The sequence below is a fragment of the Silurus meridionalis genome, chromosome 5 (genome assembly GCF_014805685.1).
Source record: "Silurus meridionalis isolate SWU-2019-XX chromosome 5, ASM1480568v1, whole genome shotgun sequence".
Lineage (NCBI taxonomy): Eukaryota > Metazoa > Chordata > Actinopteri > Siluriformes > Siluridae > Silurus > Silurus meridionalis.
In genome coordinates, this window is record NC_060888.1 from 13,057,198 (window position 1) to 13,074,268 (window position 17,071).

At 40.2% G+C, this 17,071-nt stretch overlaps 1 protein-coding gene across 3 annotated transcripts in view; it reads right to left on the reverse strand.

Moving 5' to 3' along the window:
• Positions 1-17,071, reverse strand: part of drp2 (dystrophin related protein 2) — a 187,963-nt gene that overhangs the window by 44,499 nt on the left and 126,393 nt on the right. For all 3 annotated transcript variants that reach the window (XM_046848814.1, XM_046848813.1, XM_046848815.1), the window contains 8 exons: positions 16,499-16,619; positions 16,029-16,297; positions 15,265-15,411; positions 14,667-14,745; positions 10,754-10,814; positions 10,005-10,066; positions 9,637-9,711; positions 8,336-8,537 (listed from right to left, as the gene is read on the reverse strand). In XM_046848814.1, the coding sequence (XP_046704770.1) occupies positions 8,336-8,537; positions 9,637-9,711; positions 10,005-10,066; positions 10,754-10,814; positions 14,667-14,745; positions 15,265-15,411; positions 16,029-16,297; positions 16,499-16,619 (1,016 nt within the window). The remainder of the gene's footprint in view (positions 1-8,335; positions 8,538-9,636; positions 9,712-10,004; positions 10,067-10,753; positions 10,815-14,666; positions 14,746-15,264; positions 15,412-16,028; positions 16,298-16,498; positions 16,620-17,071) is intronic.

Genomic DNA, 17,071 nt, shown 5'->3' on the forward strand with positions numbered 1-17,071 from the left:
AATACCACCATGATTTCTTTTAGTGAAAAATAACGTTACCAAAAAAAGCAATTCTGTTATGACAGAGGATTATAAAAGCATCCTAATTTGCCAGAATAACCTTATGTTATGACTAGAATAAGTGTAGGTTTTAACTTTCAACCATTAAGTCAAACGTGTCCTTACTTCTATTTTTACAAAGATCTGTCAAACTATGGCTAAATTCAACATTCACACTTTACAGAGCACTATACACATGTTGGCATGTCACTCTTGCTAAAATACATTTCACACACGCCATAGTAGTTATTAGGAGGTTTTAAAGTGCTACTATGTGTGCATGTAACACCGAAGCATAAAAACACAAGCAACATTGTTTACCTCTTGTAAACAAGCAGGGGTGTCAACACACGGCAGCATTTTTGTAAGTTCTTGAAAGCTGCAAATCTACCCATATTATCAATTATTAATGTATAGGTGTTATTGATTTTACCACTTAAAGTAAGCTTTTACTATGGCATTTATAGAAAAAAAAAAAATTAAACCTGTATGTTTTCAGCTGCACTCTGATGACATTCATAAAAGGTCAAATTTATCAAACATCATTATGATTCCATAATCTTTCCATTAAATAATAAGATTTTCTGTTATTACAAAAAATATATTTTTACTTTATTTTAGCCCAAGCATCCACTCAAAATAATTTCAAACAATTCCTCATCTCTCTTGAAATATTTTTTTTTAATTATTTGAACAACCCAAGCCTTTCCAAAAAAATATTTTTAGATGAAGGTGTGATTTCAGGTACAGTTGTAAATTTTATCTTCAGCACTTGACAAAGGAACAGATGAGTACTGTGGAGTGCCACTTGCAGCATGCAGACCATTCTGATATTCTGTAAATGCTAGATAGTGTGAAAATATTTACTAGTGCACTACTAATTAGTATCATTGTTTTTAATAGTTTGCACAAGGGTAAGGAAACAAGTGGCCTGACCCTGCTTTTGTCAGAGGGCCTTATGTTTCACACAAGCCTTTTACCACCAGATGATCTACAGTACTTGGTGTACAGTAGATGGCAAAATCTTTGATGATCCATGTCTTTATCCATCACCGGCGGGGTGACATCACGACCAGAAGCTATACAACGTGCATGCTAGCTTTTGTAAAGGAGAAGGAAGCGCTGCAGGGATGCCGGCAGTGTGGCATTGAGACACAGCGTCTCGTTCCCTCAGGGAACCAGGGTTACATACATAACTGTGTAGCTGTGTCAACAACGCTTCAGGAACATGGGTTCAATACCGCCAGATTGACCAATCCCTGCCTAGTGTGTCTGTGCACAGCTAGGTCGAAATACAGAGGGACCAGGAGTGGCACTGAGGTCAAGGGTATAAAACCTGATTAAGGTCATCGGGGTGGACCAGCCCACAGTGTTGAAGATGTCCTGTGGATGTAAACGTCTTGCACTGGACACAGCCAGTTCAGCTTTTCCTGGTCTGGGGCCTAAAAAGTAGGAGGATAGAATGCCTGAAGCCTAACAGGTCGTGGGACGACTGAGGGCACCTTCACAATATAACCCGTTCTAGGGTACAGGAAGGCCCTCGCCATGCCCCTCCAAAAGAACCCTGGTTGAGGGTCAGCATCTTGAACCTGAGTCTTATTAGTAAGCGGTTCAGCTGATGAACCCCGGGCAGCTTTAGGGAACTCTGATCACTGCTTGGTTCATCTTATTCCAACATACAGGCAGAAACTAAAATCTGTTAAGCCTGTAGTCAAAACAGTGAAGAGATGGACCAGTGAGGCAAAGCAGGAACTACAAGACTGTTTTGACTGCACTGATTGGAGTGTCTTTGAGGCTGGAACTGACAGCCTGGATGAGCTGACTGACACTGTGACATCCTACATCAGTTTTTGTGAAGACATGTGTGTGCCAACCAAAACCTTCTGCAAGTTCAGTAACAACAAGCCATGGTTCACAGCCAAACTGAAAAAACTTCGACATGCCAAGGAAGATGCATACAGAGGGGAGGACAAAGCTCTGTACAAGCAGGCCAGGAACCAACTGACAAAGGAGATCAGAATAGCCAAAAGAAGCTACTCTGAAAAGCTGAAAAGCAGGTTTTCAGCTAACGACCCTGCATCAGTGTGGAAAGGCCTGCAAAATATCACAAACTACAGGAGACCACCCCTCCCCACTGAAGTAAACAAAGACCTGGCTGACGACCTCAACACCTTCTACTGCAGGTTTGAGGACAATATCTTCACACCTCTCATCCAACCCAGCCCAATGTCTGCCCCATCACACCTCTGGATTCCTCTCTTACAACTCCTTCCAGCACTCAAGTTGCGCTCACGATTTGTGAAAAGGATGTGTATCGGCTCTTTCAGAGACAGAAGACAAGGAAGGCTCCCGGCCCAGACGGTGTCTCCCCCTCCTGTCTCAAAGCATGTGCTGACCAACTGGCTCCAGTTTCACCTCTATCTTCAACAGATCACTGGAGTTGTGTGAGGTCCCCTCTTGCTTTAAACTCTCCACAATCATCCCAGTCCCCAAGAAACCCTCCATTACTGGACTGAATGACTACAGGCCTGTCGCTCTGACATCTGTCGTCATGAAGACCTTTGAAAAGCTGGTATTGGCCCATCTAAAGAAGGTGACAGAACAGCTGCTGGATCCCCTACAGTTTGCATACCGAGCAAACAGATCAGTGGATGACGCAGTCAACATGGGGCTAAACTACATTTTGCAACACCTTGACTGCCCAGGAACATATGCCCAGATTTTGTTTGTTGACTTTAGTTCGGCTTTCAATACAATAATTCCGGGAATCCTCCACTCCAAACTCCTAAACCTTACTATACCCCCTGCCATCTGTCAATAAATTACCAGCTTCCTGACAGGCAGAAAACAACAGGTGAGACTGGGAGGTGTTACCTCCGGTATTCGGACAGTCAGCACTGGTGCTCCTCAGGGGTGTGTCCTTTCCCCACTGCTATTCTCCCTTTATACAAATGACTGCATATCAAGTGACCCAACTGTCAAACTCCTGAAATTTGCAGATGACACCACGCTTACTGGACTAATCCAAGATGGTGACGAGTCTGCATATAAGCAGGAGGTGAAGCAGCTGGTGCTATGGTGCAGTCAGAACAACCTTGAATTAAGGAAGTACAGTCTGCCACAGGAGCTGTTGATACAGTTCTACACTGCAGTCATTGAATCTGTCCTGTGCTCATCAATCACCATCTGGTTTGGAGCAGCAACAAAACAGGACAGAAACAGACTGCAGAAAACTGTTAAAACAGCTGAAAAAAACATTGGTGCCCCCCTGCCCACTCTCCAGGACTTGTACCATACAAGAACCAGAAACCGGGCAGGAAAAATCATTAATGACCCTTCACACCCTGGACACAACATCTTTCAGCTCCTCCCTTCTGGCAGGCGCTACAGAACTTTGTTCACTAAAACTGCCAGACACAGGAACAGTTTCTTTCCCCAAGCAATCACCCTCACTAACAACTGACCATAATTATATTCCCTGCTCATATCTATGAGTACTGCACAGAACTGTCAGTCATCACATTATCTGTATATGTTGCACACACTATTGCTTCTATATACTGTACAAAGTTTTATAGTAAACTCTCTCATCATACCTGGCACACAATACTGTCATTTGCACCACCATGCACTCCCACACTTTATGTACATTACTGGTTTGTATCCCTATTTATTACCCACACTGTCTATACTGTCTCATATTGTCTGTATTGTCTTGTATAGTCTGTTTTTGTCTTGTTGTGTCTGTTTTGTCATGTATAGGTTTTTATTTATGTCTGTACTTTTGAGAGTAACAAACAGCTGGAACCAAATTCCTTGTGTGTGTCAACACACTTGGCCAATAAACCTGATTCTGATTCTGATTCTGATGAAAATATAGAATAGGATGCAACCTTCTGTCCTTTTTGGGAACTTATATTTATTTCAAGTTCTATATGAAATAACTATTTAAAATATATAAATTATTTTTGTATCAAGTGCTTTTTATTTATTCTGAATGTTGGCCGGAACTTCGTTGGGGGGATCAGAGATTGCAGATAGGATCTATATGCACAAGCTTTTTTTAAACAAAGACCAAAATTAAAACAAGCAGTGTTTAATATCAGAATAAAACACGAAAAGATATAAAACCCAGTCCAAAAGAAAAATGTATATATCAGACAGGGTCAAACATGGCAAAATAGCATGAGATAAAAAGGTAAACAAAAGCAAAATTGAGACAATATGTACCATGGGCAAAAACAGATAATCCCAAAAACATCCAGAAAAAGATGTTAAACTGGAGTTAATATACTTAATATAGAAAATGATTACACATTCCAACGTAGCCAGGAATTAATTTTTAATACTGTGAGAGCTTCTTTTCTGTCTGCTAAGATGATAGCGTCTGAAGTTTACCTCTGAACATATCAGCTCATCTGCTGTTTTCACAGCTAGCCTGCAAGTCATTAGTTGTTCACCACCTGTGCTGAGACAAATTTGCAGAATTTCATTTCTTATTTGGATTGGTGTCTTTGTTCTTTGTGCTTCTGAACAATTTCAATGAAGCTGAGTACTTCATCAATGTTCGAAGGCTCTGACAGCTGTTTAGCTGGATTGACTGGGCACACCTTTTTGTAGAATGATGTTGGGCTGTTCTATTATGTTAATTCGGCACTCCATCTACCATAGCATAGTGTAAAGAGCCTGTGGTTGTATGATGATGAGTTTCTGTTCTACAATGAGGGTTGGAGCTGTCTCCACAGCCAAAAAGGTGGCAGAAAAAGTATTTTAAGATCAGAGATGGGAAGTAATGAAGTACAAATACTTTGTTTCTCTATTTTAGCAGATCTTTCTAAAATCAGTACTTTACTTCACTATTTATTTTTAGGACAACATTTTACTATCACTCATAAATTTTTTTACACAAATATCTGTACTTTGGTGGCATGATCAAAATTTTTACTTCCCATTGTGCACAGTTTTAAGCCCATCAACCAATTTCTTGTCATTGCGCTGCTTTTTCAATCTACCACTGGTGTATCATTTTCTGGCTATCATGCACCACAGACCTAGGCTAGCCTACAAAGCTAACAACAAGCACAGCAGAAGGTCACAAGAAGTTTGGTTACCGTGGATTAGACAAAGGGAGTCATCGATGTAAACATGACTGAAAACAGAGACATTCCTGATCACCTGGTCATCATCATCTTTTTCTGCTTGTGTTCAATATGGTTGTTATTCAGCCTGGATACAATCATTAGGTAACAAACTGTAAAATTATTTTGTATTAATATATTAATATGATGTGAGGTCCAGTTACCAGCGTGACACCAAAACAGGCAGTAGTAATCTCTACTTTTTACTTAAGAACATGTCAGAGCCCATACTTCTTTACTTTAACTTGAGTAAAAAAGTGTAGTCAGTACTTAAACTTTTACCAGAGTCTTTTAAAACATAAGTATATGTACTTCTATTTGAGTAAAGGATGTGTGTACGTTTGCTATCTCTGGTTAAGTTCCCTTTCAGGAACTGACTGATACACTTAAGGGACTACCTAGCGACCTGGAAAGCTCCAACCGGACGTGTCTCAATGGGTCCTGCTCACCGTAGACAAAGGCTACACGATTCAGTTCGGGTCTCGTCCGCCCCAATTTGACAGGGTGTGTCCCAACCCGGTGGTACCTGAGCAGGCTCTGGTCATTGAGGTGGTCCCTCCATCAGACAGAGAGTGCGTGTTCTACAGCCGGTACCTCATAGTTCCTCCTCAAGCACCCTCCATGGTTCCTCCTCAGAGGAATCTCCTCTCCCAAGCAGGGAGCTCAATAATTCACCCTTACCCTCAGGGGCGCAGATCCAAGGATCTGGTCTCTCCACCAAGGTGGTAGAGACCATTCTCCATTTTAGAGCTCTCTTCTCGAGGGGTTGTATGCCGCCTAGAGATTGTATGCTCAGTCGTCCCATGACCTGTTAGGATCCAGGCATTCTATCATCTTCTATTTCAGGCCTCACACCAGGAGAAGCTGGACGAGTCCTTAGAGGAAGTCGAAACAACAGCTCATATGCTACAACCTCAAAGGAGAAGCCTCCAACAAACAGAATTCAAGCATTCAAGGTGGATTATTGACGCTATCGCATCCTCCTATGTGTCCTCGGGTCTCTTCGCTCCGTTCAGGGTCAGAAAACACCCAACCCGTAGTGTGGCCGCCTCTAAGACTTGGTCCTCTGGAGTTTCCCCTTCAAGACATCTGCAACGCTGCGGGCCGGTCCACACTGCTGACCTTCGTCGGGTTCCATAACCTCAATCACAGTGCCACTCCTGGCTCATCCGTCCTTACGCTAGTAACCCTAGTTCCCTGAGGGAACGAGATGCTGCATCTCCATGCCATAAATATATATATATATACATACAGTATATACATTTTATCATTATTATTATTATTATTATTATTATTATTATTATTATTATTATTATTATTATCATTATATTATTACTTCCATAACTTACCTTACAGCTGTTCTGCAGCAATTGACGTAGATAAAGCATTGGAAGTGCTAACAATTCCTATAGGTGTCCCAACTTGATTACTCACAAACTCTTTTTCTATACAAAAGCAGTGTTGGAACAGACTCCATTACTACACCATCTTAAGCAATGTTTATATAGTATTGGACATTTAATAATGACAATTAACAAAGGAAGACACCCTTAAAAGTGTAGGTCTTTCCTTTTGAGAAATTGCAACGAAAGCCACGGTTTTATTAAGTACAGTTTCCTACACCATCAAAAGGCACTTACAAATGAGGAAAGAAAGAGGTCTGGCAAACTAAAAGTCAAAAAAGTCAGAAGAGATTCAGAGAGTCAACCACTTGCATGATAGGTGAATCACAGGAAAACAGCTTTAAGTACAGTCTATCAATGGTTAAAGAAATAAAGTCTCAGTTTCAACAGTTAAGAGAAGACTTCAAGCTGCAGATTTGACAGGACAAATAAATGGCAGTAGAAAAATCATTGCTAAGATAGCAAAATAAGTAAAAGCTTGCTTGGGCCATGGACCACCACCAGTGTGGTTAAAGAACAAAAATTTTAAATCTTTAGTTCATCATTGAGGGTTTCTGTACACTGTTGAGTAGGCAAAAGGATAGTGTGACACCAACTTTCAAACATGGAGGTGGAAGCATGATGTTCTGGAGCTTTTTTGCTTTATCTAGCATAGTCGACTTGCGCAGAATGAGTGGCTTGCTGAATAAAAACTACAAGCATAACATTTTGCAGCACCATTTATTACCCTCTGGTATACAACTAGTTGGTTGGTTGGTTGGTTGGTTGATTGGTTGGTTGGTAGGTAGGTAGGTAGGTAGGTTGGTAGGTACTTTATTAATCAGAATGGGAAATTTACAGCCATAATGGAATGCCCAGCACAGGTCGCAAACCCCATCAAGCTGGTTTCAAATAAAAACAGCTGACAAGTGCAACAAATTTCTGAACACTTATGCAACAGTGTTGGGAAAAACTTTCAGAACAATATTTGCTTCTGTTGTAGAAAGAATGCCACAAGTTTTTTTGGCTGTTGTACAGTATTAAATAATAAAAATACAAAATCATGAATAGGCACAATATAATAGAGTTAATGAACAATAAATTCTAGAGAATTATCTTTTTTGCTAAAAAGCTGTTAGTAGTTGCATGGTTATTAATAGGTAACAGTAAGTATCTGATCTCAGTTTATTACAGTGGCACAGGAAATTAACAAATGCCATGAAATGGAATCACTGTTGGTGACCAAGACAAATGCAAAAAGAAATGAATGCCCGATATGCATCAATCACTAACATAACTAAACTACCAATTTTCTCCAGTTTATGTGTAGTGTGAAAGCAATGATTCTTAGCCAGTAGTACCAGGTAGTTTAAGGCCACTAAACAAATTTAGCATGGATATGCTAAAATAAATACACACATAAGTCTTTTTAGTTTTTAATTTTTATTTTAAATTTACATTCTCAAACAAGAGCTTTGGCAGGGAGATCCAGTATGGGGGATTTTGACACTATTCCACATAGTTTAAAAGGGCTCCTTCCAATTTTGCTCTTTCTTTGCTTTTGTCATGGTTTCTTTCTCTTCACAGAGAATGCATAGCACTAATATTAAACAACATAATAAAACAGATTAGTGAGGTGCAGGTACTCAATGTTAAAAAGTACCAAACAATTAAATGGGTGTGACTGGAAGACAAATGACATCTGTGTTTTATGAGGTCAAAGCATATGAGCAGCAAAATAGCAACAAAGAAGTGCCTTGCGTAATGAGGTAATACCTGTCATAGACGTTGAGCAACCAGTTGAGGCACATGTCCACGCAGAGTGGAATATTGATGAGTACTGATCGCTCCTCCTCCAGCCTCTCATAAAGAGCAGTGAGGGCATGAATCACCTCCACTACATCCATCATATACTCACTATGTTGCAGGTCCTGCTCTCTGAATATGTCAACTATGCTGGTCAGTTTCAACAGGTCCACTACAAACACACACACATACATCAAACATATAAAACCTACTCACATTTTGTACCTTAAAACAGCCCTAAGGAGCCATTATGTGCAGAAAAGTCAAGTTAATAAATTGTTATTTCCCTAAAAGTAATTTTCCTGTGCAACTCCAGAGAGACCTATAAATTTAAGGCTACCAGTGCTGCCATGTCTCATTCTATAAAATAATGAGATAATATATATTGAGAGTAGCTGGAAGGCATTCACCCATTCAGAGACAAAAGCAAGTCTTGCAGCCTTTCTCTTCACAGAAACATATTACACAGTATATGACTACAGTGTTACTACAGCTACTTACTACAGAGTTGTGAGTTACTACAGCACTCAGTTAATTAATTCTCCTAATGACAAAAACTATTAGAGTGACGAAAAGTGTTGAAAAAAAAAAGTACAGGAGAAAGTGAGAATGAGTAAGCAGGAAATAGAGAGAACAGGAATGAGTGTAGGTGGAAGGCATTAAGAAAAATGACAGCTGCTTCAGCAGAGCACCAATTGTGCACTTATGCAGTATTATGAACTCCTGAAAGTGGTAAAGGGATGGGAACTAGGCAAGTGTGATGCTCTTCTCAGCTGTAGTGCTGCAATAGGTGGCAGGGGGAGTGGTAGCTGCAGCGGTTAAGGCGCTGGGTTACCGATCGGAAGGTCGGGGGTTCAAGCCCCGGTATCGCCAAGCTTCCACTCTTGGGCCCTTGAGCAAGGCCCTTAACCCTCTATGCTCCAGGGGCGCCGTATCATGGCCGACCCTGCGCTCTGACCCCAGCTTCTATGCAAGCTGGGATATGCGAAGAACAAATTTCACTGTGCTGTAATGTATATGTGACAAATAAAGGCTATTCTATTCTATTCTTCTATAGGAGGGCCTGGAGCAGTTGAGCTGCTCTACTCCTTTCAGAGGAAATCCCACAAATTGGTATTTAATAAAAAAAAAAAATAAAAAAAAAGAAACAGTTCTAACAAAAGGAATCAGTTATTTGACTGATTTATCCCCTCTAAGATGTATAATTTTGATAATTATTAATCTTAATAAAGCAACATTAACAGCAAAATAGTTTCATAATGCATACATACATCTAAGTGCTTTCTGTACTCGCCGTAGCTTCATGGCCGTTCGGTACGCTGAGAACTTGATGTTGTTCATGTCCGCTTCGAGAAAAGTAAAATAACATAAAAGAGGGAAAAAATATTAGGCTAAGAATCCCTCTCCTGCTCACACATATAAAATGATTTATTTGGCCTTGATGTATAGCCCCTGACAGTATCACTGCTGTGAGTCTCAGTTCAAATGATTGCACAAAGAACCTGCCTTTTGCTATATTTATTAAAGGGATTACATGCGGTCATTCCGGCCCAAATTAAAATGGTATATCCGTAGGCAAATGGAATTTAATGAATACATAAGCAGTACATAAACATAAAAGACCATTTAGTTGTCTTACCCAGTGCTTGATACAACTCTGTCATCTTTGGATGATCCCAGCAGGTTGTCTGTGCCTGGTGGCTAGAGCAGATGAGGCAAAAAAAATAATAAGATGAGAAGTAAAATTAAGTATTTTAATTTAGTAATTGCAGGGAATGTGAGTTTGTATCCTGATTATACCACAACCATATATGGCTAGGATTGCATGAGATATACATGAGAGATATTCTAACAAATATGAGCCATCTTTAAGTTCATATTGCTTGTGCAATATTACCTGTGAAAACACTGATCACACAGAAACAAAGTCAATTTGTACTTTCCTCCTGTGTCCTACATGCACAACCCACCAAAGACTGCAAGTCATCATGTGCCACAGAAATAGACTGTGATGGACTTTAAAAAAGAGTATTTTGAAAAGCGTTGAGATGCGTTAATGGATCCCAAATGTTATCACGAAACAAAACAGCTAAACACATATCTCACTGGGTAGTATCAATAATCCAAGAAGTGCAGAGAGGCTAAGTGCCTTCCCCTGAAATTGTTTATATTAATGTCACCATTCATGCTTATATCTATGGAAACAAAAATGGTCTGTGAAACATCGTAGACTATGCACAAAAAATCTTTTGCACCAGAGAACAGTAATTTTGCTTTATTTAATCTCACTTCCTTTCTCTCTTTTCCTGACAACTGACGTCTTTCACTTCTGCTTTGTTTTATAGCTGCCACTGCATGCTGACTACAGATGGCTCCAGCTGAACTTACTTGATGTAGTATGGCACTTTGTTTGGGGAAATAGCACGCTCCCAAGGTATCTGAACTGAACCTAAAGAAAGAGATGGAGAGATTGTAAAGAGAATGCAGACACTGACAAGCATGCCATGTTTGAAAAGCTATTTACAAAATTTCAAATGGCACAAGTTGAATATGCCCATAAAGGTACAATACCATAATAAAAAATTACAGAAAAGAAACAATGTAGCTATAAAGTTGGTGTCCTAAAACTTTGATTCTTGTACAAAGCACAAAAAAAATTGTACAAAAGAATTTACATTTTACACATTTTCCAACTGTGTTACCAAATATGACCAAATACCAAATATTTGCTGTGTTTTGACAATAATGTCAGCTGCAGGTACAGTTATTTCTACTGGCAAACAATTATAGAAATAAAATGTGTTAAACGTTTTACCACTCTTCATGTAGGTGCAATGTCTACAAACTAGTAATGCCACTCGTCCAAGGCTAAATTTAACTGCATTCTAAATGTAAAAAGAGTTTTTTAAATTCAATGCAACAGGAAACTTAGGTTTCTCTCCAAAACTCTGGGGAATTAAAAGCAGAGGTAGGAAGTATTGAAGTACAAATACTTTTTACTCTACTTAAATAGATTTTTCTGTATCAGTACTTTACTTTTTACTTTCACTCATTACATTTTTACACAAACATCTGTACTTTCTACTTCTTATATTTTCAAACCAGACTTATTACTTTAGTTTTAATTTATTTGGTGGCATGATCAATATTTTTTTCTTCTCATTGCACAATGTTTTCAGCCCATCAACCTATTTCTTGTCCTTTCATGTTTTTTTTCAACCTTCTATTGGTGTATCATTTCCAGGCTCTCATGCACCACAGATGTAGGCTAACCTATGAAGCTAACAACAAGCAAGGCAGAAGGCAAAAAGAAGTATAGCTAACATGTGTAGGGGATCGACAAATTCTATTTTGTAAAAACTTTTATTCAAATTTTCAGCACGGGCGCCGCCAAGCTGGGAAAGGAATGAATAGCACAGGGGCATGATGAGACCCTGCACCTGAGCGGCAGGAAGCAAAAGACGAATGTATTTTTTGGGGGGGTCATTTTATGACGCTAAGAAGTTGAGTTTAGACCCTGCAGTCAGCATTATAGTTGCATAGAGTTGCATCTGAGTGTCCGATTGTTTTTTTTACCATTGTTAAACTTAACAGGATAATTTTTTTCTGCTGTGTGCTCATGTGAGGCGGGAAAGTGGACCTAATAGTGCTTGATATGCGGTAGTAAAGTTAGAAACACTCCCGGGTTTGTTTTGTGTTTTAAATTCAGTTTTGGTTTTGTTCTTTGTTTTTGGTTAAACAAAATAAAAAAGCATGCTAGATACAGTGGTTTATTGTACAAGAGGAGTTGCTGATTCATCAGAAGGTGCAGTGTAAAGTCCGTCTTTGCAATCTGACCGTCGTCGAAAGCATTGTGTATGGGAAACGTCCCTTTTAGTTAAAACAAGAGGGACAAAGATTGTAATCTGTTATACGCAATTCAACTGACACAGTCACATATTTGTTCATTTGCCCTTCATTGTTTTCTAAGTTTTTATTTCATTTTTATTTTAGCTGAGCTTAAATTTGTTTCACTCTTTATTTAATTTTTCTTTTTTTTTTACACAATCATACCAATCCATTTATTTTAACACCATTTACACCTTGCATAATTAAAAGCATTTTCTGTCTTTTTTGAAAGAAAGAAACAACTGAGCATAAGTGAATTGTTCAAAGGAGAAATCCCCCATGCACTCAATAAACAGCCACTATAAGTGTCACGCTCGAATCAAGAGTCGGAGACCACAGTACAGTGAGTATGTTTTATTTGCCGTAGTACACAGACAGAAACGTAGGTAGAACCTGCCTGATAAACCGGAAAGGCCAGATGAAATGGGGAGTTTTTAACAGGGTAGCTGTAGGTGCAGAGCTCAGGCAGACACGCAGACCTGCGTAGGTCCAGCTTAGTGAAGATATGTGCACACCGTAAATCCTCCAGGGCGGCTGGGACCAGAGGGAGCGGATACAGGAGTGGAGTGATTTGGGTGTTCAAATGACGATAATCAATACAGGGCTGGAGTCCCACTCCATTCCACCTTCTCGCAGTCCTATGGGGGGTGAGGGGGTAGGTGAGTCGCTGCCTGTTTACTGGACACGTCCACAAATGATTGTTACTCTGGGGGAACCTTAACCTCTGGGGAGTTATTAGGGCTTTCCACGAGTGTGGCCGCTAGGGGGATCGGGGTCGGACGCGGATGGGGTAGGTGGTATAAACAATGCTCCCTGCACCGGTGGCTCCACATGAGCATGTCACAGGGTTTCCATGAGGACTTCGGGGAGTGTTATGTTGTGGGGATGCCCCAGTATGATGCTCGCTGTAGAGTTCTCCAGAATAAGAACCTGGATCTCCTCACGATGGAACAGGCTGACCAGGTGAATGACCACCGTGGCACAGTACTTCACCCAACCATGCCCTAAGGGTCTCCCTTGGATGGTTTGAACCACCAGCTCCCGTGTCCCTCTCTCCTGAGGCAGCTGAAGCTGTTCTAGGCAGTCCTGGGAGATGAAGTTGCCCGCGGAGCTGGAATCTACCAGGGCAGAGACCAGAAGGGAGAGCATGGGGGTTATTAGTGTGACCGGAAGCTTAGGTAGATAGGTGATTTCCATGGTAAATTCGACAGTATTCACCGCCGGGCGTGGGGGTCGGGCCGGACACTGGGAAATGAAGTGCCAATGCTCACCACAATACAGGCAGGCTCTGGCCGCAAGGCAACGCTCTCTCTCTCTCTTCTCGAGAGCCGTTGAGATCCGACTTGCATGGGCTCCGACTTCGGAGTAGAAGAGATGGAGTCTGGAGAAGTAGATATTGCCGTAGATATTGTAGATATTGCCCTCGCCCAGGACAGAGCCTTCCCGGTGAGTAAGAAAATAAGAAACGCTATCTTGGATCGATCAGTGGGAAACTTGTGCGGCTGCATTTCTATGTAGAGGTTGACCTGTAGGAGTAAGCCATTGCACTTGGCCGCGTCTCTGGAATATAAAGCCAGAAGAGCCATTGGGCTGCTGAAGGCGGGTTGTGAAACTCTGTTGGTGGAGGTCGGCGCGAAGGCCTCCCGGAGAGTGGCGGCGAGTTCCTTGATGGGATCCGAAATGGAAATGGAGCTGTGGCTCCATCGAGTTGGGGGGGGCTTATAAAGGAGACCATAGATTGGAGACAGGTGAAGGTGATTAGTATGAAGGCGAGGTGCTGCGAGTGTGTTGAGTGCAGGGGGGGAGGCATGGCTGGTGGTTCCCTGACAATAAGCTTTAAAATGTTAAAATTAAGGAGAAATAAACTTCAAATGTGACTTTTGCATTTTCTTAAGTACACTTTTATACATAAATACCCTGAATATAGGGTTCTATATAGTTATAATAAGCAAAACAATTTATAAAATGTTTTTATACAACTAATAATAATTGTAAAAAATAAATTTCCGATTAATCAATTATCAAAATAATCTTAATTGCAGCTCTACAGTACATAATTTGCCTACTGCTTGGATTTCTTCATGCAGTTATGTTTAGGGTGAATTATCTGTTCAATATGAATACTTTATTTGTATTTGTTTATACTCCTAGTACAAATTCCATCTTTCACTTCCAATGATTCATTGCTCAACACTAACATTAACCTTGATATTTAGCATAATTCACTTTCTCAGCATATCCTGCAATGGCAGATGGGATCATTCTGAATGCAGTTTAAGATTCCATAGATCTGAATTTCTAAAGTGACAGGGAATGAGACAGCCACCTACATTGCCACCTCAAAGTAATGTGTTGTTGCCACATTACTATTATTCAGTCATTCCTATGTAAATTTCCTAGGTAATGTTCTTACTAGAGAGGAAATGCTGTGATCCAGGACCAAAATCTCTGTGGGCATCCTGCAACTGCTTCATCCGTTCTTCTATAGAACTCTAAGAAGACAAAGAGAAAGAGTCATACAGAAGACAACGGGGAGAGAGCAGGTTAGCAAATCAATTTATGCAGAGACAAATGCCTTAAGACACATTCTCTCTCACTTTTGTCCTGTTCCTATTTGAACTATATACCTAATGAGGCAAAAAAACGAATGCATTAAATCTGTTCAAGATCAAGGGCAAATTGTGTTAATGCAGTGCGTTTTTCTGTGTCTGTGTTTGCATTCACTGCACCCACAGATAAAGTTATTCAATTAAGAGAAAAACATTTCGATTATTAGGCTTTATACTGCATTACATCTGTGTGAGATGTAAGGTAGGAAGAGCATATTGATCTTGTTTTAAGATAGAAACTGTAATGTTAATCACTGAATTCACACACACACACACACCATATATTATTTACCGACTCACTGGCCCTTTCCCTGACTTCCTATGCTCTATTTTGTTGTCTTTGTCCATTCTTTTCTCTATTTATTTTACATTATAATGCAGTTATTGGCAGGTTCTGTCTACCTGCAGAAGTTTCCACCTGCTGTTGAGCTGCTCAAGGGCACGAGCATTTTCCATAGACAAGTGCACATCGGAAATAGCTAGCTGGTGGGCCAAGTCATTAATGTGCTTCATGCCTTCCTTGACTTGAGTCAGCTCTTCCTTAAACAGCTAAAAAGATAAAAGAGAGAACGAGAACACATAGATATTCGATTTGTTATTTAGTGTTCTGATGCACATGATGCTTGCTAGAACAATAGCCTTGACAGTAGAGGACACAGTCATTAATTTAAATACTTTACCACTCCAAAGGGTTACAGTTTAGGGTTTGCTATTCTCCATACTGATACAAAGTAAGAAAAAAATCTTCTCTGGATAGTTAAAAATGTTATGCTTAAATCATTGAAACCATTTGTTAAAGGGTTTTACATTTAATATTTAAAAGTTTGGAATGACAATACTACAGAACCAAAAATACTTTGGGGAAAAACATTTTAAATACGTTATATTATGGTGCAAAGATGTTTACTGAAAAAACATGGACCTTAGCATTGACAAAAAGTCATGCAGAAATTTATATACAAAACAATGTAATTCTTATAAAAAATTTTTTTAAAAAGCCACCGAAAATAGGACCTCCAAGCACTGTGGTGAATAAAATAAAATGAGTTGCAGTAACCCCATTCATACAGTAAATAAAATATTAATTTTAGAAGCACAACATAGATAAATCTACATCATTACTGCTGTTAATATGAGCCCAATTAACAATCATGTGCTCTCAGTACCTTTGTTGCATCAATGTGGTCCTGCAATGAATCAATGAAGAGATCTCCCACAGGCTCCCAGGCATCTCTCACACCATCAGCCTGCTCTAAAGCATGGGCTAACTCTTCCATTGCTGCCTGCACCTGCAGCAACCGCTCAAGCGTCCGTTCCATGTGCCGGTGACGATCTACACAACGTGCCGTCAGCTTCTCCCACAGGTCGCTAGCCACATTGGCCTGCTTCCAAACTGAGCGGCTCACATTTTGAATTCTGCGTCTTGGAGACAGATCTGTATAGTGGCAAGGGAAGAGGAGAGTAAGACAGAAGAAAATATAGTGATTCAGCTCCAGTTTCTGACCTATATATAAAATGATGCCCTGTCATAATGTGAGCTTACAATATGCATCTGAACTGAGGTATTTTTAAAAATGTGTGCAATTTGAGAAAGCTGGTGTGTAGTGGAGGAGCATGGTCAGAAATAGCAGCAGACCTTTGCCATCTGGCAGCATCTCATCAGGCTCCTGGAAAGGATGCTGGGCTAGGAAGGTCTGGGCTGACTCCAGCACTGAGTAGATGAAGGGGCCTCTGGACTTCACGTCCTCCATAAAGGCCTGCATATATAAGCCACAGAATCTCTACTGAACTGCACACATGCATACACATACATTTAGAATGCACAGATTTGTTAAACACACTGCATTCTCTTCAAACTCAAGCATTCTTATATTTGCTAGTTTCATTTATTTAAGGACCCAAAACCTTGCAGTGATCAGCCAGCCTTACCACAAAACAATTATCTCAGAGAAAAGCTTTTCTAATGAAGTTTCATTAGACCTAAAAAAGTCTGTAGTGAAAAACTGCCCCCACTTCCCTGGACCATGTAATTCTTTTAAGACATGAACCTTCAATTAATTCCTAGTCAGCATTTAAACAGTGAAAAGCCTATCAATTCCCATCAGTGGCAAAATTCACTCCACTCAGTTAAATCGATACTTTCTTTTGTGTCAAATTTAGCCCTTTCTTGAATTAGATGAAAATCTGTAGCAACAGATTCAGTCTCCTT